Below are 18396 nucleotides of genomic sequence, written 5' to 3'. Positions count from 1 at the left end.
GTATAATATCATTATTATGTATAGCTGCTACGTCATTCAACTTCCGCTAACATTAGCTACCCGGTTTTATTTAGGTTGAGAGAGAGGAGAGTCACGCCACACAACTCCGACAACAACAACGCTGCTGTTGGTGGTAATAACGTAATAATAGTGATAATAATGGCGACGCCTAACTCGTTCAAGCTGCGCTGTTCTGTCCCGGGACATGAGATGGACGTCAGGGGGGTCACGGCAGCGCTCTTTCCAGAAGGAGCTTTTGTTTCTGTCTCCAGAGACCGGACCGGAAGGCTCTGGGTACCCAACTCAAGGTAGCCTAAAGTAGCATTAGCAGGCTAGGCTAACCGACACTGCTAACAGCCAGCAGCAAGAAGCTAAATTATCACATTTGTGTTGTTCGTTGTCATTTTTGTGTGTGAATGCTGTAGCTAAGAGGGCGTGTGTACGCAAACGATCACTGATAACCATTTAGAGATGTATTAAAGCATCGTACAACAGCTGGTAGTTGTTGGTTTAGGTTGCTAGCTAGGCTGTTTACACAAAATTAGCTTTGTCATTCATTCATTTTACTAACAGTTAACCTGCCAAAACGCCGCCCCCATGCATACAGTAGTCGTTCAATAACTCTGAGAGTATAAAAGCCACCAAAACAAGGTTTTGTACACACTTATAAGTGGTTAAACCAGGCAAACGCATGTATAATAGCATGGTTTAATGTAGCCCTGAAACATGACTGTCATAAAGCGTCATGTGAACCATGGCTAGGTTTAATGTAGTATTCTTTTTACTACAGACAATGACATCCATAGGAACATGTCAAATTTGCATGCGCTGTTGGATAATAGATCAATTTACAATTTAGGCATTTGGCAGACGCGCTTAATCCAGACTAGAGCCACTTGCATTAAGCAAGAACAAAAAGCATGGCAATACACATCACAATCACATGCATAAAAAAGTAGTTATGAATTGATTGATTGAAATATTTATTAACAGTTTGCAGAATTACAGTACATTTCAAGCACAAACTCAATACAAAGGCTGTTAACTGTGAGTGGACGACCCAATTAAGCATTACACTTGTTTCCAATAGGGTCCACCATGTTTAAATCATCAAAAACATTTAGAGACGTACAAATAGACACTTCTATATAGACAAAGGACAGAACAGGAATTCATCATAAAGGAGGTAAAAAGGGAAAAGAAACATATACAGTGAGGGAAAAAAAGGGGTGGGCGGTGGGGGGGATTCACGTTCAGCTCCGTTAATTTGTTTGTTTTCCTTGGAGGAGCTGCATTGGGTCCCCAAGTCGGCTCCGTGGCCGTACCTTGAGTTGGCTGTGTGGCCGTGACCGTCTCTTGTGTTGTCCTTGTGTTGGGTCCCCAAGTCATACGTAAGATAAGAACGTAACAGTGGAATATCTATATAATGAAACTATGTGTATGTATACTTTATAGTGCTATGTCTACACAAAATAATAAGTCTACATAAAATGCTATCTAAGTTACATAAATTGGGCCTTTGCATACACCTGTAAGGTCATCGGGGGTCAGAAATACAGTCCTGGATGACAGTGCTATGTGAAATTCGTTACACTAAAGGGTGAGGTCACCGATGGGACTAGGATTATACTGATCAATGGATTTGTCATGATTCCTTTCATCCCTACAGCCCGGAAACAGGCTTCACAGAGATGCACTGCATGGGCGGCCATTCGAATTACGTGTCCTGTGTATGTTTCATCGCACCGAGTGAGACGTATCCCAGAGGGCTTATTGCCACAGGTGGACACGACCACAATATCTGTGTTTTCTCACTGGACAGACCGCAACCGCTGTTCACGCTCAAGGGACACAAAAACACAGGTAAAGTGTGGGTTTTCGGCACCGGGCCACCTTATATTCAGTACTTTTCCCTTTTCACTCAACATGTTGAACTTCCCCCTCTCTCACACCTTACGATGTACGTATTCTGCATTATTTGTCATCAGCATTGACATTGGATTTCATGTGAACAATCACTGTCCTATCCACAGTTTGCACGCTATCCTCTGGGAAGTTTGGGACACTACTAAGTGGCTCTTGGGACACAACGGCTAAAGTCTGGCTCAATGAGAAGTGTATGATGACGTTGCAGGTATAGCCACCGCTGCAATTGTTCACATTTCAGTGACCTGTCTCCTTGACAAGAGTGTGATGCTAATGGTAGTATTTTAACCTCGCCAGGGCCATGAGGCAGCAGTATGGGCAGTGGTCATTCTACCTGAACAAGGCCTTATGCTGACTGGATCGGCAGATAAGACCATCAAGCTTTGGAAAGCCGGCCGCTGTGAGAAGACCTATACAGGTGAGGGGCGGTATTATTGGTTATGGTTGAATCAACAACTACTCAGCTTTTTGTTTATTATCATGCTGTTTGAAGGACATGAGATTGATTTATATTCAAGTTGGAGTATGCTATTGTATCAGACAAGTAGAAATACACAGTACTTCTGCAAATAATCACACTAAATTATATGTAATGATATGCAATTTGATGAAGCAATCTAATCAAGGAATGAAAAGCGATTACTCTTATCTGTGAATGAATGGATGAGGTCAGTGCAATAAACCATTGACGAATACAGTTGTACGATACTACCAGTTAGAGTTGTTCCGGTATCGGTTACTCGGGCCGATACCACCCTCAAGTACTCGTACTTGGAACCGGCCCCGATACTTTGACCTGAGTACCAAAACATCCAATTGACACTAGGCTGAACGAATGCAACGGGAGTATGGCTGAGCTCACACCTTTCATGCAATTCTCTGCTCGTTGGATGCTCGTTGGATGCTCGTTGGGTAGTGTCATGGCCGTCCCTCCCTAGATGCATCCATTTCCCACAAGGCTTTGCGGGAAGTGGGCGGTGCGCTAGAACGGAATGCGGAAAACAACAGACCCACGTTTATCTGCGTGTAGTTTTTGGTGACCAATACGGCGATATGTGGAGTTGTACACTGTCATAATAAAACGGATGGCTTTTTACATACAGAATGGGGCACTGGCTTGCTAAATGAATCAAACTTTCTTCGAAAGACGTCATCCTCTTCTGAACAAGCCAACACACAGAATCAGTGCCTTTAAATCTGGTACTGATTGTTGAAATGACTGGAGACAGCCGTGCGTCATTTCATCATCATCATCATGTCCACACCCAAACGCAGAAACGCATTGAACACAGGATAAAATCACTGCAGTAGCAGGTTTCAATTGTAGGCTATATTATACTTGCTTTTATATTTACACTTATGAGGTGCCAATCATATTTTTTAATGAAGGAATAAGTACCGCATTTTAAAAGCCACCTAAATTGTGAGTGGAAGTGGAACATGTTTCTTTCATTGTCTGTCAGCATGTCACACTATGTGCAAAATCCCGACTCTCGACTTTTCTCAATTTAAAAATGATAGACACTTTACCATTGCTCTGGCGACTTGGCAAGTCCTGCACATAAATTAATAGCAGAGTCAGACCTATAGAAGTAACAAGTTGTGAGCTTGTAGAGTGGCTATATTTTCGAGCTGTATAATAAATGTCACGTTATAATGTGTAGGCTGGCTAATACAAGTTCACGCGCGCACATTGTCAGCATGTAGGCACAGTGACATGCATTCAATGGTGCGCCCTTAATTACCTAAACATGAGAGAGATGTGCCATATACGCACGATGCGATTCCATTCACACCTCTCTCTCTCTCTCTGCACCCTCTCTCTCTCTCTCTCTCTCCTCGCATGACCATGACCATGAAATGGAGAGCAAAATACAGCACGATATAGTTTCACATGCGGCTATGCACACACCACGCATAGACTTGTTGGTGTAGGCTACTGCGCAATGGCATTTGGCCTGGGTGCTTATTGGTAGGTTAATATCCACAGTTTATCCGTAGCGGTCCGCAATGAACCTATTGTTCAAGCTTCGCACTCCAATACAAATTAAACTATTTGAATAAAGGTTGTACACATCAGTGAAATTAACCTCTGGGAAAATCCCTAATTGAGAGAGTGTATAGGCCTGCACCACAGATCATATAGGCTGCATGGCTAACAGGACTTGGGCACTACCCATCTCTCTATATCATTTGATAAAGGCATATTAAAAACATGACTTGTACACCCAATGAAAATATAAACTTCACAGAATATATACCACTTCGAATTATAACAATCGGTTGAAGATTATCTGAATATCACACAAGTAAAATCTCAACTTTTTTGCGCAACGGGCCATTGCGCTGAGGACTGGCAGTGTTTTACATATACTTGAGGACCTCTGCTTGGAACGCGCTGCATGTGGACGCAACACTTGGAGCTTGTAGATACACGGAATGACGATAAACATTTCACAGAATATATACCACTTTGAATTAAAACAATCGGTTGTGCTTAGCACTCGGCACCAATGCAAATGAAATAGTCCGCACTGGACTAGTAGGCTGATATATTTATTATTGGATGCAGCAGAGCAGAGCCTTTGCTCACTGCAGTTGATGCAACATAATACGTTTTAAAGTTGTTAACAGTGATATATAAACATGAACACTTGGATCGATATCTGTGTAGTTTCCATGCAGGCACAAGCTGCATTTCTCACCTAATTATAGTAAAAATGATATGCGCTAATAAGCGGTGACATCATCATTTCTCAAAAGCTCTGTCACTCTCCAGTCGGACTTTTCTGCGGGGCTCAGGAGACTACAACTAAACTCCGCCCATTGGGATACAAAACAGCCCTTCTCTCCTATTGGTTGGTGGTTAACCCCACCCTCTGTGTTGGGTGGACGTTGGGTGGATGTTGCGCCTACAAGCTGTTGTATGCATAGATATATGGTTGTATGGCTTTCGGCTGTGTGTTGACTGCCCCCCCTCCCCCTCATACAACACAATGTTGGGTCAAAGCACGTGACTCCCATTGGTAATACATTGGGCGGCCATGACACTACCCAACGAGCATCCAACGAGCATCCAACGAGCAGAGAATTGCATGAAAGGTGTGAGCTCAGCCTTCGTCTGACCCAACACTGCAGCAAATCGCCAGAAACAGCCGATCTACAAGCATAAATGACAAACTGACAAGTGTAGGCATGACAATGAAATTAAATTATAAAAAAAGGGGTAAAATAAGTCGTTACTCAACAAAAAGTACTAAAAATTAAGTACTTGTACTCTTACTCGGTCTGAACAAAATGGTATCGGGACAACTCTACTACCAGTATCGGTATCGGCCCCGATACCCTTCACATGTACTCGTACTCTGTATCGGTAAAAGTCCCGATACTCTGACCCGGTACCAAAACATTCAATTGATTGCTGTGGGGCGACCAAATATTGTAATATTTAGTTCATATATTATTCATATAATATTGTTAATATTATTCAATGTGTAGCTTAAGCCTATTGATGAATGTATATGACAACATAAAATGCATCAAATTCTAAGTGAGTAGGCTATACGCTATATGGCCAATATATTGACGGCTTATATGTGATGAAATAACAAGGGAAATGTAATCTTATCAGAGCTGGTTAATTATTTAATGATTGACGCTTGAGCAGCAAAGCCATGACTACAGAAAACTCTTTGTTCCTTCTTTTTAGGCCATGAAGGGTATGTAAGGGGCCTAGCAGTGATCAGCGATGAAGAGTTCTTCTCTTGCGGCAGTGATGCCAGCATAAGGAGGTGGCTCATAACGGGAGAATGCGTACAGGTCTATTACGGCCATACCAACTTCATCTACAGTATGGCTGTCTTCCCCAACGGCCAAGGTGAGTTCCTGAGAACTAAGGTTGTTGAATCCACAACTTTTAACATGCAACAGGGAAATGGAAACCATTCCAAAAATAATACCACACTTGTTTCCAGGCCATATGCTCTTTCATGTGAATACAGTCAGTCATTAACATTTAGGCATCAGACAGGATGCATTTTGAACTTATGAGCTGGCTTCAGTGGCTCAATAATTTCCCCAACCGTAACATTCAAAACCCATCAAGGCCTGTGTATGCAATAGAATAGACCATATTCACATAGTGGCCATGTTGGCATTTTGCATTGAAAAAGAAAGGTGACATGTATTATTATAACTGATTATTATTATTATTTAAAACTTTGACTGTGCACTCATGATGGGACAACCAAAACAAGCGCATCCTCTAAAACATCAGGCTTGGGAAAACTAGGATCCGCTTACAAACGAAAACGAGCATAGTTTGACGGGCATAGCAACAATAACTAAGGTGGGTGGGGCTTTTGCGAAAAGGCCAACTGATGAGAGACATAAGGCGCAGCAGGAGCTACTGTTGTCTGTCTTTGTTTTATTCTACAAAAACATGGAACCCAGAGAGGAATTAATCAGCATATCGGGTCACATCCACTACTGGGGAAAAAAACAGTAGCTATAGATCTTCTACTTAACCTAATCGTCCACTATCACAACTAAAGACTTAAAAATGGGCCAGTTAACGTATCTGGTAGGATGCACAGTGTTTTACCTAATAAAACTTCATTTTTGCATTTGAAAACCGTGAGAGGTTTTCTTCTGTCTAGGATGCAAGGTGAGCAAGCTCATCTCAAGAAAGATGTGCTTCTTGCAGTATACGTTTATGGGCTTGCATGCATTGTATAAACCTGATCACTCAAGCTGCCTGGGTTTCCTCACCCATTATAAAGACATGCAATGTAGTTAAGTGCATAAATTGTCTATTTTATTCAATAAGCCCAGGAAGTTCATGGCCATCTTCAGTGCTATAGCAAAGTCGGATCACAAATCTCTGCACACAATCTCATGGCTGGCAGATCTCCATTTTAAAAATGGATTTCCGTCAAAAGTGAATTATTTGTTATGTGACTTTTTTTTTAATACCACAATTTAATGGTTGTGATCTGGTTAATGGGGAACTGTCTCTTTCAGGACAGTTCTAATAGCAATGTAGGCTCCCAAGAAACGGCTGTGACTGAGCTAGAGATGAGGTGCAACTAATTCACTATAACCTCTGTAAATTGAGCTCTTAATTTAGACCAGAGGGCTCGAGCATGCTAAGAGTGTGGACCCAGTATGCTTCTATGCATAGTAGGCTTTTCACCTCAAGGGAATTGGAACTTTTTCCAATAACCCAGAATTTCAAAGATGCTGGGGAGCCATGGTTGGCCTGAATGTAGTGAACAGTGTTCCATCTTATATTCTGATTTTCAGTGGTTGTTTGAAGTTGACAACATAGGCCAGACAACCTGGGGAATTGTGAAGGGAGAAATATCTGTCATTTGTTTAAGTACATCATTAGTTGTCATGCTAATCACAACACTAGTATTTACATGCCCTGGGTATGTAATTTATGTGCATTGTGCAAAGTAATTTATAAATATAGAATTGTGAGAAATAAGCTTGGAAAGAAATGTATTCTGGGGACCACCCAATGTCTACCATGGTAACGCCCTTGATCCAGGGTGCATATCTGTAGAGCGCAAAAATACAAGGTACCTTGGCCTGCAACCCTGCAATACAGAAACTGCTCAAATACATCCTGTCTGGTTGGGGCCTAAGCTTTTGACACCGTAATGGACTGCTGCTCTGACTTTTTTGACTGACTAACTGTAGACTGCCTCACTTTGCCCATCACAGACTTTGTGAGCACAGGAGAGGACAGAACAGTGAGGATATGGAGGAAAGGGGAATGCTCCCAGACCATTCGCCTTCCAGCTCAGTCGGTGTGGTGTTGCTGTATCCTGCCCAATGGTGACATAGCCGTTGGTGCCAGGTAATGGATCCCCAGTCTGTGTGTGGTATACATTAAATATTTGGTCACAGCCCGGGTGGCTGGCGTAGCCGTCTGGGCACCTTCGCTGGTAATCCAGTCTGGCAGTGTGCCGCGGGTTCGACTCCAGATCCCGACGGCCTTCACTGCGTGTCACCCTCCCCCATCTCTCTCCCCATTTGGTGTCAGCCTACTGTATACCTATCCTTCTATAAAAATAAAGGCGAAGGCCACAAAAAATATCTTAAAAAAAATAAAATGGTGGTAAATGGTACGCATCATCTGCTTTGTGTGTTTTTGAGGGGCGCTAGCCCCTCCTATGCCCAGCATAGTGTGAACACAAACATTGGCTTGTGATCGCTCCATAGCCATGATTTGATTGGCTGACATATTGAAAGAAAAGTGAAGACGCCAAAAGTGATTGGCCGGAATGACATTTGGGATGATTTGATTGGCTGAGCACGGAATGTGATGTATGATGATAAGAGCGCCCCTCACTTCACACAAGTGTGTTTGTTTTTGTGTTTTTTTTACATCTATAATTAGGGATTACCGTATGTTTCATATACAATACATTTTACACCCATGAAAGCACACAATAAATTGTATGCCGTTACTATCACATTTTGGGTGGATGAGAGAGAAAGATTGACCTTAAGTTTCACTACTTTGGATCTATTGGGCAGAATAGATTTCTTCCCACTGTTCCTCTTCTTCCTAACCTACGGTTCTTCTGTTTGATGTTGTAGGCTGAATAAAGACAAATGGAGAATAGCTGTCCTGCTCCTAATCTTGGTGGTGCTCCTCTCTCCACAGTGACGGCATCATTCGTGTGTTTACAGAGGTTGAGGACCGCATGGCCAGTCCACAGGACGTACAAGCCTTCGAGGATGAGCTCTCCAAAACCACCATAGACCCAAAGACGGGTGACTTAGGAGACATCAAAGTGGAAGATCTGCCTGGCAGGGAACACCTTGATGAGCCAGGTAATGGAAGAACATTACCAGTAATCAATGTGCTTTAATATTGCTCCCCAATTCAAGATTTTGCTATCATGATGATAGCCTGATGAAGGCCGCATAGGCCGAAACGTTGCTATGTTTCCATATTAAAGTTTTTTCACTGCATTTGAAGACACTGCGCGTGGGTGTTATTTTTTTGCTATTAGCAAAAATAATCAGGATTATGACATGGCATATTCATAGAATGCCACGCCAAATGTGCATATTTGTTCAAAAATAATTTCCTCATAAAATAACATTCATTAGGAATGTCTCCCTGCATCTGTGAGTCTGTGACCGGCCTATTTACTCTATTTAAAAAAATAAAAAAATAAAAGTAATACTGGTATCGCTATGGGATGAACTCTAGTTTTGCTCACTGTAACATTTCTCTCAGGAAATCGTGATGGCCAGACCCGTCTGATTAAAGACGGAGAGAAGGTGGAGGCATACCAGTGGAGCGCTAGTGAGAGTCGCTGGATGAAGATCGGAGACGTGGTCGGAGGCTCCAACTCGCAGACTTCAAAGAGTGTGATGTATGAGGGGAAGGTATGGCCGTCGTCTCTGTGCGTTGCCAGTCAATTATAGGCATTGTAGGGTTTAACCTCAAACAAATTGTAACAGAAATGCTTTCAACTTCTTTTGTTTCACAAATATGTTAGTAACAACGTATGAAAATCCCAGTGGTGGAACATCGCTAAAATAGGTGACCATTAACAACCTATATAAGGCAAAATTCTCTAAATTTTAGTACCATGTGACGTGTCAAACTCGGGGGTTTTCATGATTCTGAATCCATTGCAAGCATTTGGTTATGCACGAAAAACAATCCTTGGGATAAAAACGCCCATAACCGTCATCACAAATGTGAAGGTTATCAATAATAATTGGTCCGCGACCCAAACATGGGACCTGACCCAATGTTTGGGATTTGTGTGCACACGTTTGGAATCTAACCCCCTTTTTAGATAATTGTACTACTCTCCACAGTCTAAATGCAATTACTACTACTTGTATGTTTCAAAGGTTCATTGAGTGTTTATTGTAGGTTTGATATTTAAAATGGTAACCTACATGTAATTTCTAAATAGTTTCTACTAGCAATGCTTGCAATCAATAGCAATGCTTTCTTTAACATTACGGTTACAAGCCACCCAGATGGTGCGGTGTTGTAGGGCAGAGTCTAATTCTGTTATTTAATCTTGGCATTATTCCAAGATCTGTACGAATGTTTAACCTGGCTGGCTTCCGATCCTTGAACCCTGATCTCTCCGTAGGAGTACGACTTTGTCTTCACCATTGAAGTGAACGAGGGAGGGCCCTCCATGAAGCTCCCTTACAATGTGGCAGAGGATCCCTGGCTGACGGCACATAACTTCCTGCAGAAGAACGACCTCAGTCCCTCGTTCCTGGACCAAGTTGCCAACTTCATCATAGAGAACACTAAAGGGCATGTGCTGGAACCTGCACAACCTGGCATTGCTGACCCATTCACTGGTAAAGCCGTCTAACAAAGTGACAGTGGCTACTCTGAAGCAGTATCGACTTTATTGTTACACCACAGGTTTACAGGTGTAAAACAGTGGGTGAAATTAGTTTTTGTGCAGTATTTTATAGCTTAAAATTGGACAGAGGCCACACTATTCTCAGACACATTAAGTTGATGGGGAGAAACCATAGAGCATAAATCAGGCATATGCAATGTTTATACTCTTCCAGAAATGGGGACCTCGGGCTCAAACACAACACTATCAAATAATTAAATTCAACATTTTATCATAAAATTAGTTAACATAAATGCCATATTTTATTTACCATCATGTCTTTGTGCACAGTATACCCACCCCAGTTTTGTTCTCTTTAATTGACAGGCTCCGGTCGCTATATCCCTGGCGCATCGGACAACAGGCCAGGTGGGATAAATGATCCCTTCACAGGTAGCCGTGTTCAACTAGATAATTTGAATTAAGTCTAATGATGTATTCTGCATTCATCTCTGATACTAATTAACCCATTTTGGGCGGGAACCCCTTTTGGTGTTTTAAGCATTTTGTTATACTTTAGATGTTGAGAAATAGCAGATGTACATTTTATTTATTTATTAAATTATTATTACATTATTTTATTTAATCGTGAAAATGTGTCCCAAATGTTTGAATATATTCTTTCAGAGCGAACATTTTTAACTCAAATCTTTGCTTCTGGGGGGGTCCCTGGAACTACATATTTTCAGATGGGGGTCGGCGGCCAATTACATATATTTTTGGGGGTCCTTGACATGAAAATGTTTGAGAACGAATTCAGGATTTAGAAGGCATTTGTAGAATCGTCCTCGGGTCTAAATGTTAAAACAAAACAAACGGTGCTAACATTGCATTTGGTTTCTCCCAGGCTCTGGTCGGTACATCCCAGGGTCAGGCACAGTCACAGGTGTTACTGGAGGCGTGGGGGATCCATTTACAGGTGAGCTTTTAGTTGTGCCAGTGGTGGAAGTACATTTACTTGAGTATTGTTTCCGATTTTCAATACTTTTACCTCTACTCCACTACATCTCAGAGGAAATTATTCACTACATCCACTACAATTATTTGAAAACTTTAGTTACTTTGTAGATTTTGATTTTGATTACGAAACCACTTCAGATTATATACTTTGGGAATTTGAAAATAGCAGATCTGTGAGCTTGTAGATCTGCCATTTCCAAAGTATTTTTATATAGTCCGGCAGTCGAGGTGGACTGGTGGGAAATGTGGTATATAGTCTTTTTTTATTGGCCTAAAATATTGTCTATATACATATATTCATGAATCCTCTTGCTGACCGGCTGTCTGTATGGGCAATTATTTTTATAGGGGTTTCTTGTGACCCTACCATTAACATCCTATGGCAGGCAAAAATGTCAAACTTTCCTTTTGCTTTAAGTAGCATGCGACATAGGGGGTTTTCATGATTCTGAATCCATTCCAAGCATTAGTTTTGCACAAAATACAATCCTTGGGCTAAAAACAGCCATAGCCACTTGCCCAAAATGTGCTGCCATAGGATGTTAATGAAAAATAAATTGCCCAATACTAACAGCCGGTCAGCAAGTGGATTCATTCATGAAAAAACATAAAACAAAAAAAAAGATGAATGTACAAGGCCCTTTTTGTACCCCATTCCAGGTGGAGGTGCCTACTTCTCAGCCGGTTCAAGACGGACCGCAACAAACATCTACTTTCCTAAGACGGATGGGTTGACCTTTGAACAAGCCAACCCTACACAGATCATTGGTGTGCATTTTCTTTTTCTTTGATCACATGATATTTATCTGCTTCGGTTGGCTTACCGTGGGCAAGGACAAATACCCTTTTGATAATCTCTTTTGTGCTGCACTGTGTGCGAACTGTGAAGAGGTAATTTTTCCAGAACTCTGCTCACCCCGTTCAGAAAGTCTTAACCCATTCTGGACGGGAACCCCTTTTGGTGTTGTACTTTGGCTATTGAAAAATAGCAGATCTACAAGCTCATAGCGCGGCACCGAGTGCCATGCTACGAGCTTGTGGGTCTGCTATTTTTGAAAAATCGTGAGAATGTGGTGCAAATCTTTGAATATATATATATATATATATATATATATATATTCTTTCAGAGCGAACGTTTTCAACTCAAAGCTTTGCTTCTATGGTGGTCCCTGGAACAACATATTTTTAGATGGGGGGGGGGGGGGGGGTCGGTGGCCAATTACAGGATCTTTGGGAAATATTTAGCACCACTGATACAGAAACATAAGGTTTTTCAGAAAACTGTCGGGATTTAGAAGACATATTTTTAATTTTGACATTCAGGCCTAAATGGATTGTTCCATGTTTTTTTCTTTGTACCCTTCCCCACCCAGCCAAGCTGAAGGAGCTGAACAACGGAGCCCCGCAGGAGCACAAGCTGTCCGAGGAGCTGCTGGGTGGCCTGGAGATGCTGCTTGCATGCGTGTGTGGGCAGAGCTCTGAGCAGCTCCCTACCCTCCAGCAAATCAACCTGCTGTGGAAGGCTGCTCACTGGCCTGAAGGTACATCTGTTAGCCAATAAGACACACCACTGCAGCCCAGCGCTACATGTAATATAGTGATGTTCCAAAAGAATCGTATGGCAGTACAGTGCTTTGAGAAAGGGGGAAAAAAAGAAAATGAGCGACATTTATTTGATTGGTTTAAACAGGATAATGCCCCAGGGAATTTGGGAGATTGAAATGCAAAAAATAGCTTGGAGAAAATGACAGTTCCTTGGAGATATTTCAAAGTACAGAGGCAAAGATCACTGGAGTTTCTATTTGCGATGCTGGGACACTTATTTATGGCACCTCCAAACCGCATGCACTGTGCAGCACATAAAATCCAGTGGTTTTTGTTTCATTTGAATCTTGCATTACAAGACGCAAGAACAGAAAACACACAATTATACCCCTACAAATCTATATTAAAGCATGAGTTTTATTCAGTTCAAACAACTGGTATCAACCACAGACAAACTAAGGATCACAAAGACATTAGATAACATTTCACATTTTGGAGTTTCACTCGTCATTCTTTTGCTCTTTCCTCCTCTGGACTTTAGACATTGTGTTTCCGGTCCTGGATATTCTGAGGCTGGCGGTGCGGCACCCACAGATCAATGAGAGCCTGTGTGGTGAGGCAGAGGGCATCCAACTGTGCAACCTCCTGCTGAGCTTGATGAGACCACAGGGCCGGCCCGCCAACCAGATGCTGGCGCTACGGACTCTGTGCAACTGCTTCAGTGGCAAGCATGGCCGGGCGCTCCTCCTGTCGCAGCGTGAGACCGTGCTGACACGTGCCGCTGACCTCGCCGCTGTCTGCAACAAGAACATCCACATTGCCTTGGCCACTCTGCTGCTCAACTACGCAGGCTGCCTGCACAGCCAGCCTGACCTGGAGGCTAAGGCCCAGTGCTTATCTGTTGCCAGCACTGCCCTAGAGTCAGTGCACGATAAGGAGGCTGTGTTCAGATTACTGGTGGCCCTTGGAACCACTCTGTTCTCGGACCAGACAGCCCAAGACCTGGCCCGCTCCCTGGGCGTCAAATCCCAGATTTCCAAGTACACCTCAGTCTCAGACCCACCTAAGGTGGGCGAGTGCTGTCAGCTGGTGTTAAACGAACTGCAGTGATGTGAATGACTTGTAGAAACAACACTTATTTGTTCCTGTTATTATTACTCCTGTTTTGATGAATCGTGTGGTGGGGATTTGACTGATTGCATGTTCTGCAATAAAAATTATGTACAAATTAAATATTTCCTAATGCATAGTCTGTTTTTATTCATGCTGCAGTTAAGCACTCATTTTCCTTAAATTAAGCACAAATGTTAATAGTGAAGATGACACTCCATAGGATCAGTGATGCAATGTTAGGATCAGTGATACAATGTTTGGAGGCACTGTTAATATACTGCATGCCCAAGATATATTAATTACAGATGAGTCATTTTATGCTGACTGTCACAATGGTATTGTATTGCTCATGAAATGCAAATTTCTATAACATCTGTCAGTGTTTAAATTCAAATTAATTCTCAGGCAATTGTAATGATCTATCTTCAAAACATTAAGATCAATTCCAAGTGCACTGGTAAATGCACACACGTAAGTCTGATATCTAGCAGTTAATCTTAATGGCTGAATACAACTATTTTAATTCATGCAAAATGACGATACTCTTCATTCTACCAAAATAACTTTATTTGACATCTTAAAGAACCCATTTTCACTCAAATCTTTTGGTAACTGTTAGTCTCAAATGTTACTCAAATTGTCTTGTGTACAGGATACAAGTACTTAGAAACATCAACATGTAAAACAGACTGCACTTTATGATCTAAAGTGCTTGAAGAAATCTCATATCAAACATTAGAAGTGATACTGCAGTCCTGGCTTTGACACTATTAATAGACCCAATCTCACAGGATTTAAATCAGTGGTTCTCAATCATGTCTTACACTTTCTCTCATTGGGCTAACTTCACTATAATAGTGAATATAACCATTGAATAGAGGAAAGAAGCGCTGCTGTGGTCCTTCCTTGCAGTTGTGAACTGAAAACAGGTGATTGTTGGCAAGGGTTCAAACATGAAAATAAAGAGGTCCAAGGCACTCTGCTCCAGTCAAGTGAAAAAAGCCTTTATGTGAATATAACCACTTTCAATCTGGCATGCCTATTTTGGGTGCGTCATAGGCAGAATCCTTTTTTTGAGGGGCCCCTCCTATATACAGCTTTTGTCCCCACGTCTAAATATGCACCCGATGTATCAATATTTGCCATTGACAATGGAAGGAGAAATTAGGTCAAATGTCCGCCAAATATGATTTGTACAAGAGCGCCCCTCACTTCACACGGGTGTGATTTATTTATGTATTATTGCAACAGCTTGTGCGACTATTTTTGAGGGGCGCTAGCCCCTCCTATAAACAGCTACAGTGTGGATTCTGTCTGAACACAATGCCATTGACAATGGATGGAAAATGTACGTCATGTGTCTGAGCAAATCGGCATATGTATGTCGGTGGGAACCCTTGGCCAATAAGGGACCACCATTCTTTTTTTAATTTTATTTTTTAAGATATTTTTTTTGCGGCTTACGCCTTTTATTGGTTTTTGAAGGGACAGACAGTAGGCTGACAGGAAACGGGAGAGAGATGGGGGAAGACATGCAGTAAAGGCCGTGTCGGGCTCGGGAGTCGAACCCGCGGCACACTGCGACTGGATTACCAGTCGGGTGCCCAGACGGTTACGCCACCGCCTGGGCCCACCATTCTTGATAATGATGTATGATGGTTAGAGCGCCCCTCACTTCACACAGGTGTGATTCTTATTCATTAGGTATAAAATAGGGATTAAATGGTTACTTAAACTGTTACTCATTTTGCTGGCCGCCACTTTGATAAGTAAAGTTGTAAACAGGCTGGAATGCCAAGATGATTTCAAATGTTGCATTATATTGAATTCAAAATAATGCAACCTTTAATTCAGGCACAATGACATTGGAGAGTGATAAAACTACAAACACAAGAAATTGTATTTACTCATTTACAGTGGGTTATCACCTTACCGACTAAAAAAAATCAACATGAATCAAAACCAGAACATTTGTAATGAAAACATTTGAACTTTAGGGTTCTGAAAATACTGAGCTCATATCTATTGTGGTTCTACAGTCCTGAGTAAATCTATGAAAGATAAACAATCACCCATAGGTTGGGCTTTGCCAAGGCTCGTCATGTCCATAGTCCATGTCAGCTTGGCTTTGGCTGCCATGCACAATGCTTAGCCTAGGCTGACATTACAATTTGGCTTTTGGCGTTTCCTCGAGCAGCTTCCTCATGTCCATCAGTGTATTCTCCAGGACCTTGGCCATATGCGCTGCGTTCGTTTCTTCACAGCTGTTGAAAGCAGACACTGCGATGTTGATGTGTTTGGCCATGGGATTGTAGCACACACCGTAACCATCAGGCACCCCGGGTCCAAAACACATCACGCAGTCCGTCTTAGCTGGCACCTGGCTTGTGGAGAGATTGAAGTGCTGCGCCGCAGAATAAGCCGTGTCCATGAAGATCTCAGGGATGGAGGCCAAGTCCTCAATGGCTTGCAGCTTAAGGCCCAGGAGGTGTCTGTCTATAGCTTGGCCACGAATTGCCCTGTCAGTGTATGCCCTATGCGCCTTCACGGCTTGCTCCAATAAAGCCACCTTCTCTGTGTTATGCTTGGCAGGGTCATCGAAGGCCTTGACAAAGTTGGCAGAGTCGATCGATGCCGAGCGGATCGTGTCCGTGCGGCCCCGTTTAAACATTCGCAACGAGGCACTTTCGTATGTGGAACAGCACCGCTGGTGCATCCTGTAGTAAGCCAACTGCAATGCAATCTGTATGAATGCATCAGGGCTCATCTTCTGGGCCTTTGGGACGTTTTTCCCAAACTGGTCAAACACCACCACTCTGACCTCCAGGTCATGAACCATTGTGTTCATGTGCTCCTTGGCATTCTCAATGTCCCTCTTGATCTCAGGGGTGACATTGAAGCGTAGTTTCTTGGGCATGGGCAGGGGCGCCATGGGTGACCGCACCATCCCTGACGTGTGTATGTATTCCACGATGTGGTCAATCAAGGCCACGATGGGCGGGCCCTCAGCGGGGGCGTGCTCATACATCAGACCGCACGTCCCGTCTTCTCCGATGATGAACTGCAGGGTTTTGTCGAACCAGCGGTTGCCACTGTTCCAGTGGCTGCCTCCACCGTGCAGCATCTGGAGCGCGGCGCGGCTGCGGAACATCTCGTCTGACACGCGGGGCATGGGCGCGTCCAGGCACACGGTGAATATGCTCTTCTGGATGGCCAGCACCGACTCTTTGTTGGTCTCGTCCCTGGTGAGGTTCACGTAAGCCTTGCCCCAGTCGTTGCGATGCTGGGAGGTGAGGATGCCCACCGGCTCCTTGTTTGTCTGCAGTGATGAATTCCAGATCTTTTCTAGCTGGACATACAGCTGATCCACTGTCAGCGGCGTGCGGTCGCTGTTGTACACGTCCAGCACGAAAAACTGGAAGTTATGCACCACAGTGATGTGTGTGGGCGGCCTGGGGTCCCTGGCATGGTTGACCACTGAGTCTCTCTTCAGGCCAGGGATGCGACAGGAGGACAGTATCTGGTAGTACTGGTGCATACACAGCGGACTTCCCCCAAGGTATTCCACTGGCAAAGTCTCAGCGTCAATCATGGTCTTGAAATCCAACACCCCGGCGATAAGTTTGGCCGCAAACTTCATCTGTCCCTGCCTGTCACTGAACTGCATCCGCGGGAGGACAACCCCTGGACTCGAGTGCACCACCACGGGCATCCGAAAGTCCAGATAGGCCGCCTGCAGCCACCAGTCCGACAGCCAGTTGTCGGTCCTCCGCGCCCTGCTCTCCAGGCCCTTCTGTAACCTTTCACCGACTCCGCCGGGGCTCTGAAACTTCGTCAGCAGGTCCTTTGTGCACTCCAGCTCCGCGCTTTCCAGAATGGGCTCCAGGGCGGCGAGATAGCGGTCACAGGTCTGCTGCAAGGGCGGCACGGGCAGGCAGGGAAGGCCGTTCTGGTGCGTCAGGTAGCGTCCGGGGGCGGCGGCGGCCACTGTGCTCCGCACGGGCCGAAGAACCAGCCTGCTGCAACGGTTCGCCGTGCCCACCACCATGTTTCTGCCGAGAACCAGCAGCATTCTGACAAGTTTTACGTGACGCCCCTCAGACAGTCAGAGCGGAACTGAACCCCGGACTTGTGTTTGTGTTATGTCCCCAAGACGGAAATAGCAGCCAAGACACGCCAACTCCGGTTTAAGCCTACTTCCTGTAGTGCGTCTGCGTGACGTATGGGGCACACGCCCACTTATGAGACCATTGTAGGATTTGTGTACCATTTCGATTTCGCCTCTAGTGGCTGTGGCTGGTTATTGTTAATACAATATTTGGTTATACAATTGTACAACACAATTGTATAACAGTTATACAATTGTATAACAATATTGTTTGGTTAATACTATTGGGGGGAAAAAGCACTTTTGTATTGAAGTTGACCAAAGTGCCGTAGCGTA

General features: G+C 43.6%; 2 protein-coding genes across 2 annotated transcripts; one reads left to right on the top strand and one right to left on the bottom strand.

The window, feature by feature from the left end:
• Window positions 1-38: 38 nt before the first annotated feature.
• Window positions 39-14084, top strand: plaa (phospholipase A2-activating protein). Its single transcript, XM_079490894.1, has 14 exons — window positions 39-308; window positions 1670-1863; window positions 2034-2134; window positions 2224-2344; window positions 5636-5803; window positions 7657-7792; window positions 8606-8775; window positions 9188-9339; window positions 10068-10287; window positions 10662-10727; window positions 11182-11253; window positions 11955-12062; window positions 12668-12835; window positions 13381-14084. Exons 1-14 carry the CDS (start codon window positions 160-162, stop codon window positions 13947-13949), a joined length of 2394 nt encoding a protein of 797 aa, XP_079347020.1. The 5' UTR covers window positions 39-159; the 3' UTR covers window positions 13950-14084.
• A 413-nt stretch (window positions 14085-14497) lies between these two features.
• LOC306914409 (carnitine O-acetyltransferase-like) lies at window positions 14498-18135 on the bottom strand. Its single transcript, XM_079491409.1, has 2 exons — window positions 15569-18135; window positions 14498-15348 (listed from the first exon to the last, which is right to left on the bottom strand). Exon 1 carries the CDS (start codon window positions 18022-18024, stop codon window positions 16117-16119), a length of 1908 nt encoding a protein of 635 aa, XP_079347535.1. The 5' UTR covers window positions 18025-18135; the 3' UTR covers window positions 14498-15348; window positions 15569-16116.
• Window positions 18136-18396: the final 261 nt, after the last annotated feature.

The sequence above is a fragment of the Electrona antarctica genome (assembly GCF_951216825.1).
Source record: "Electrona antarctica genome assembly, chromosome: 21".
Taxonomy (NCBI): Eukaryota; Metazoa; Chordata; class Actinopteri; order Myctophiformes; family Myctophidae; genus Electrona; species Electrona antarctica.
The sequence above is the reverse complement of the archived record's forward strand: the minus strand, read 5'-3'. Positions and strand labels throughout refer to the sequence as shown.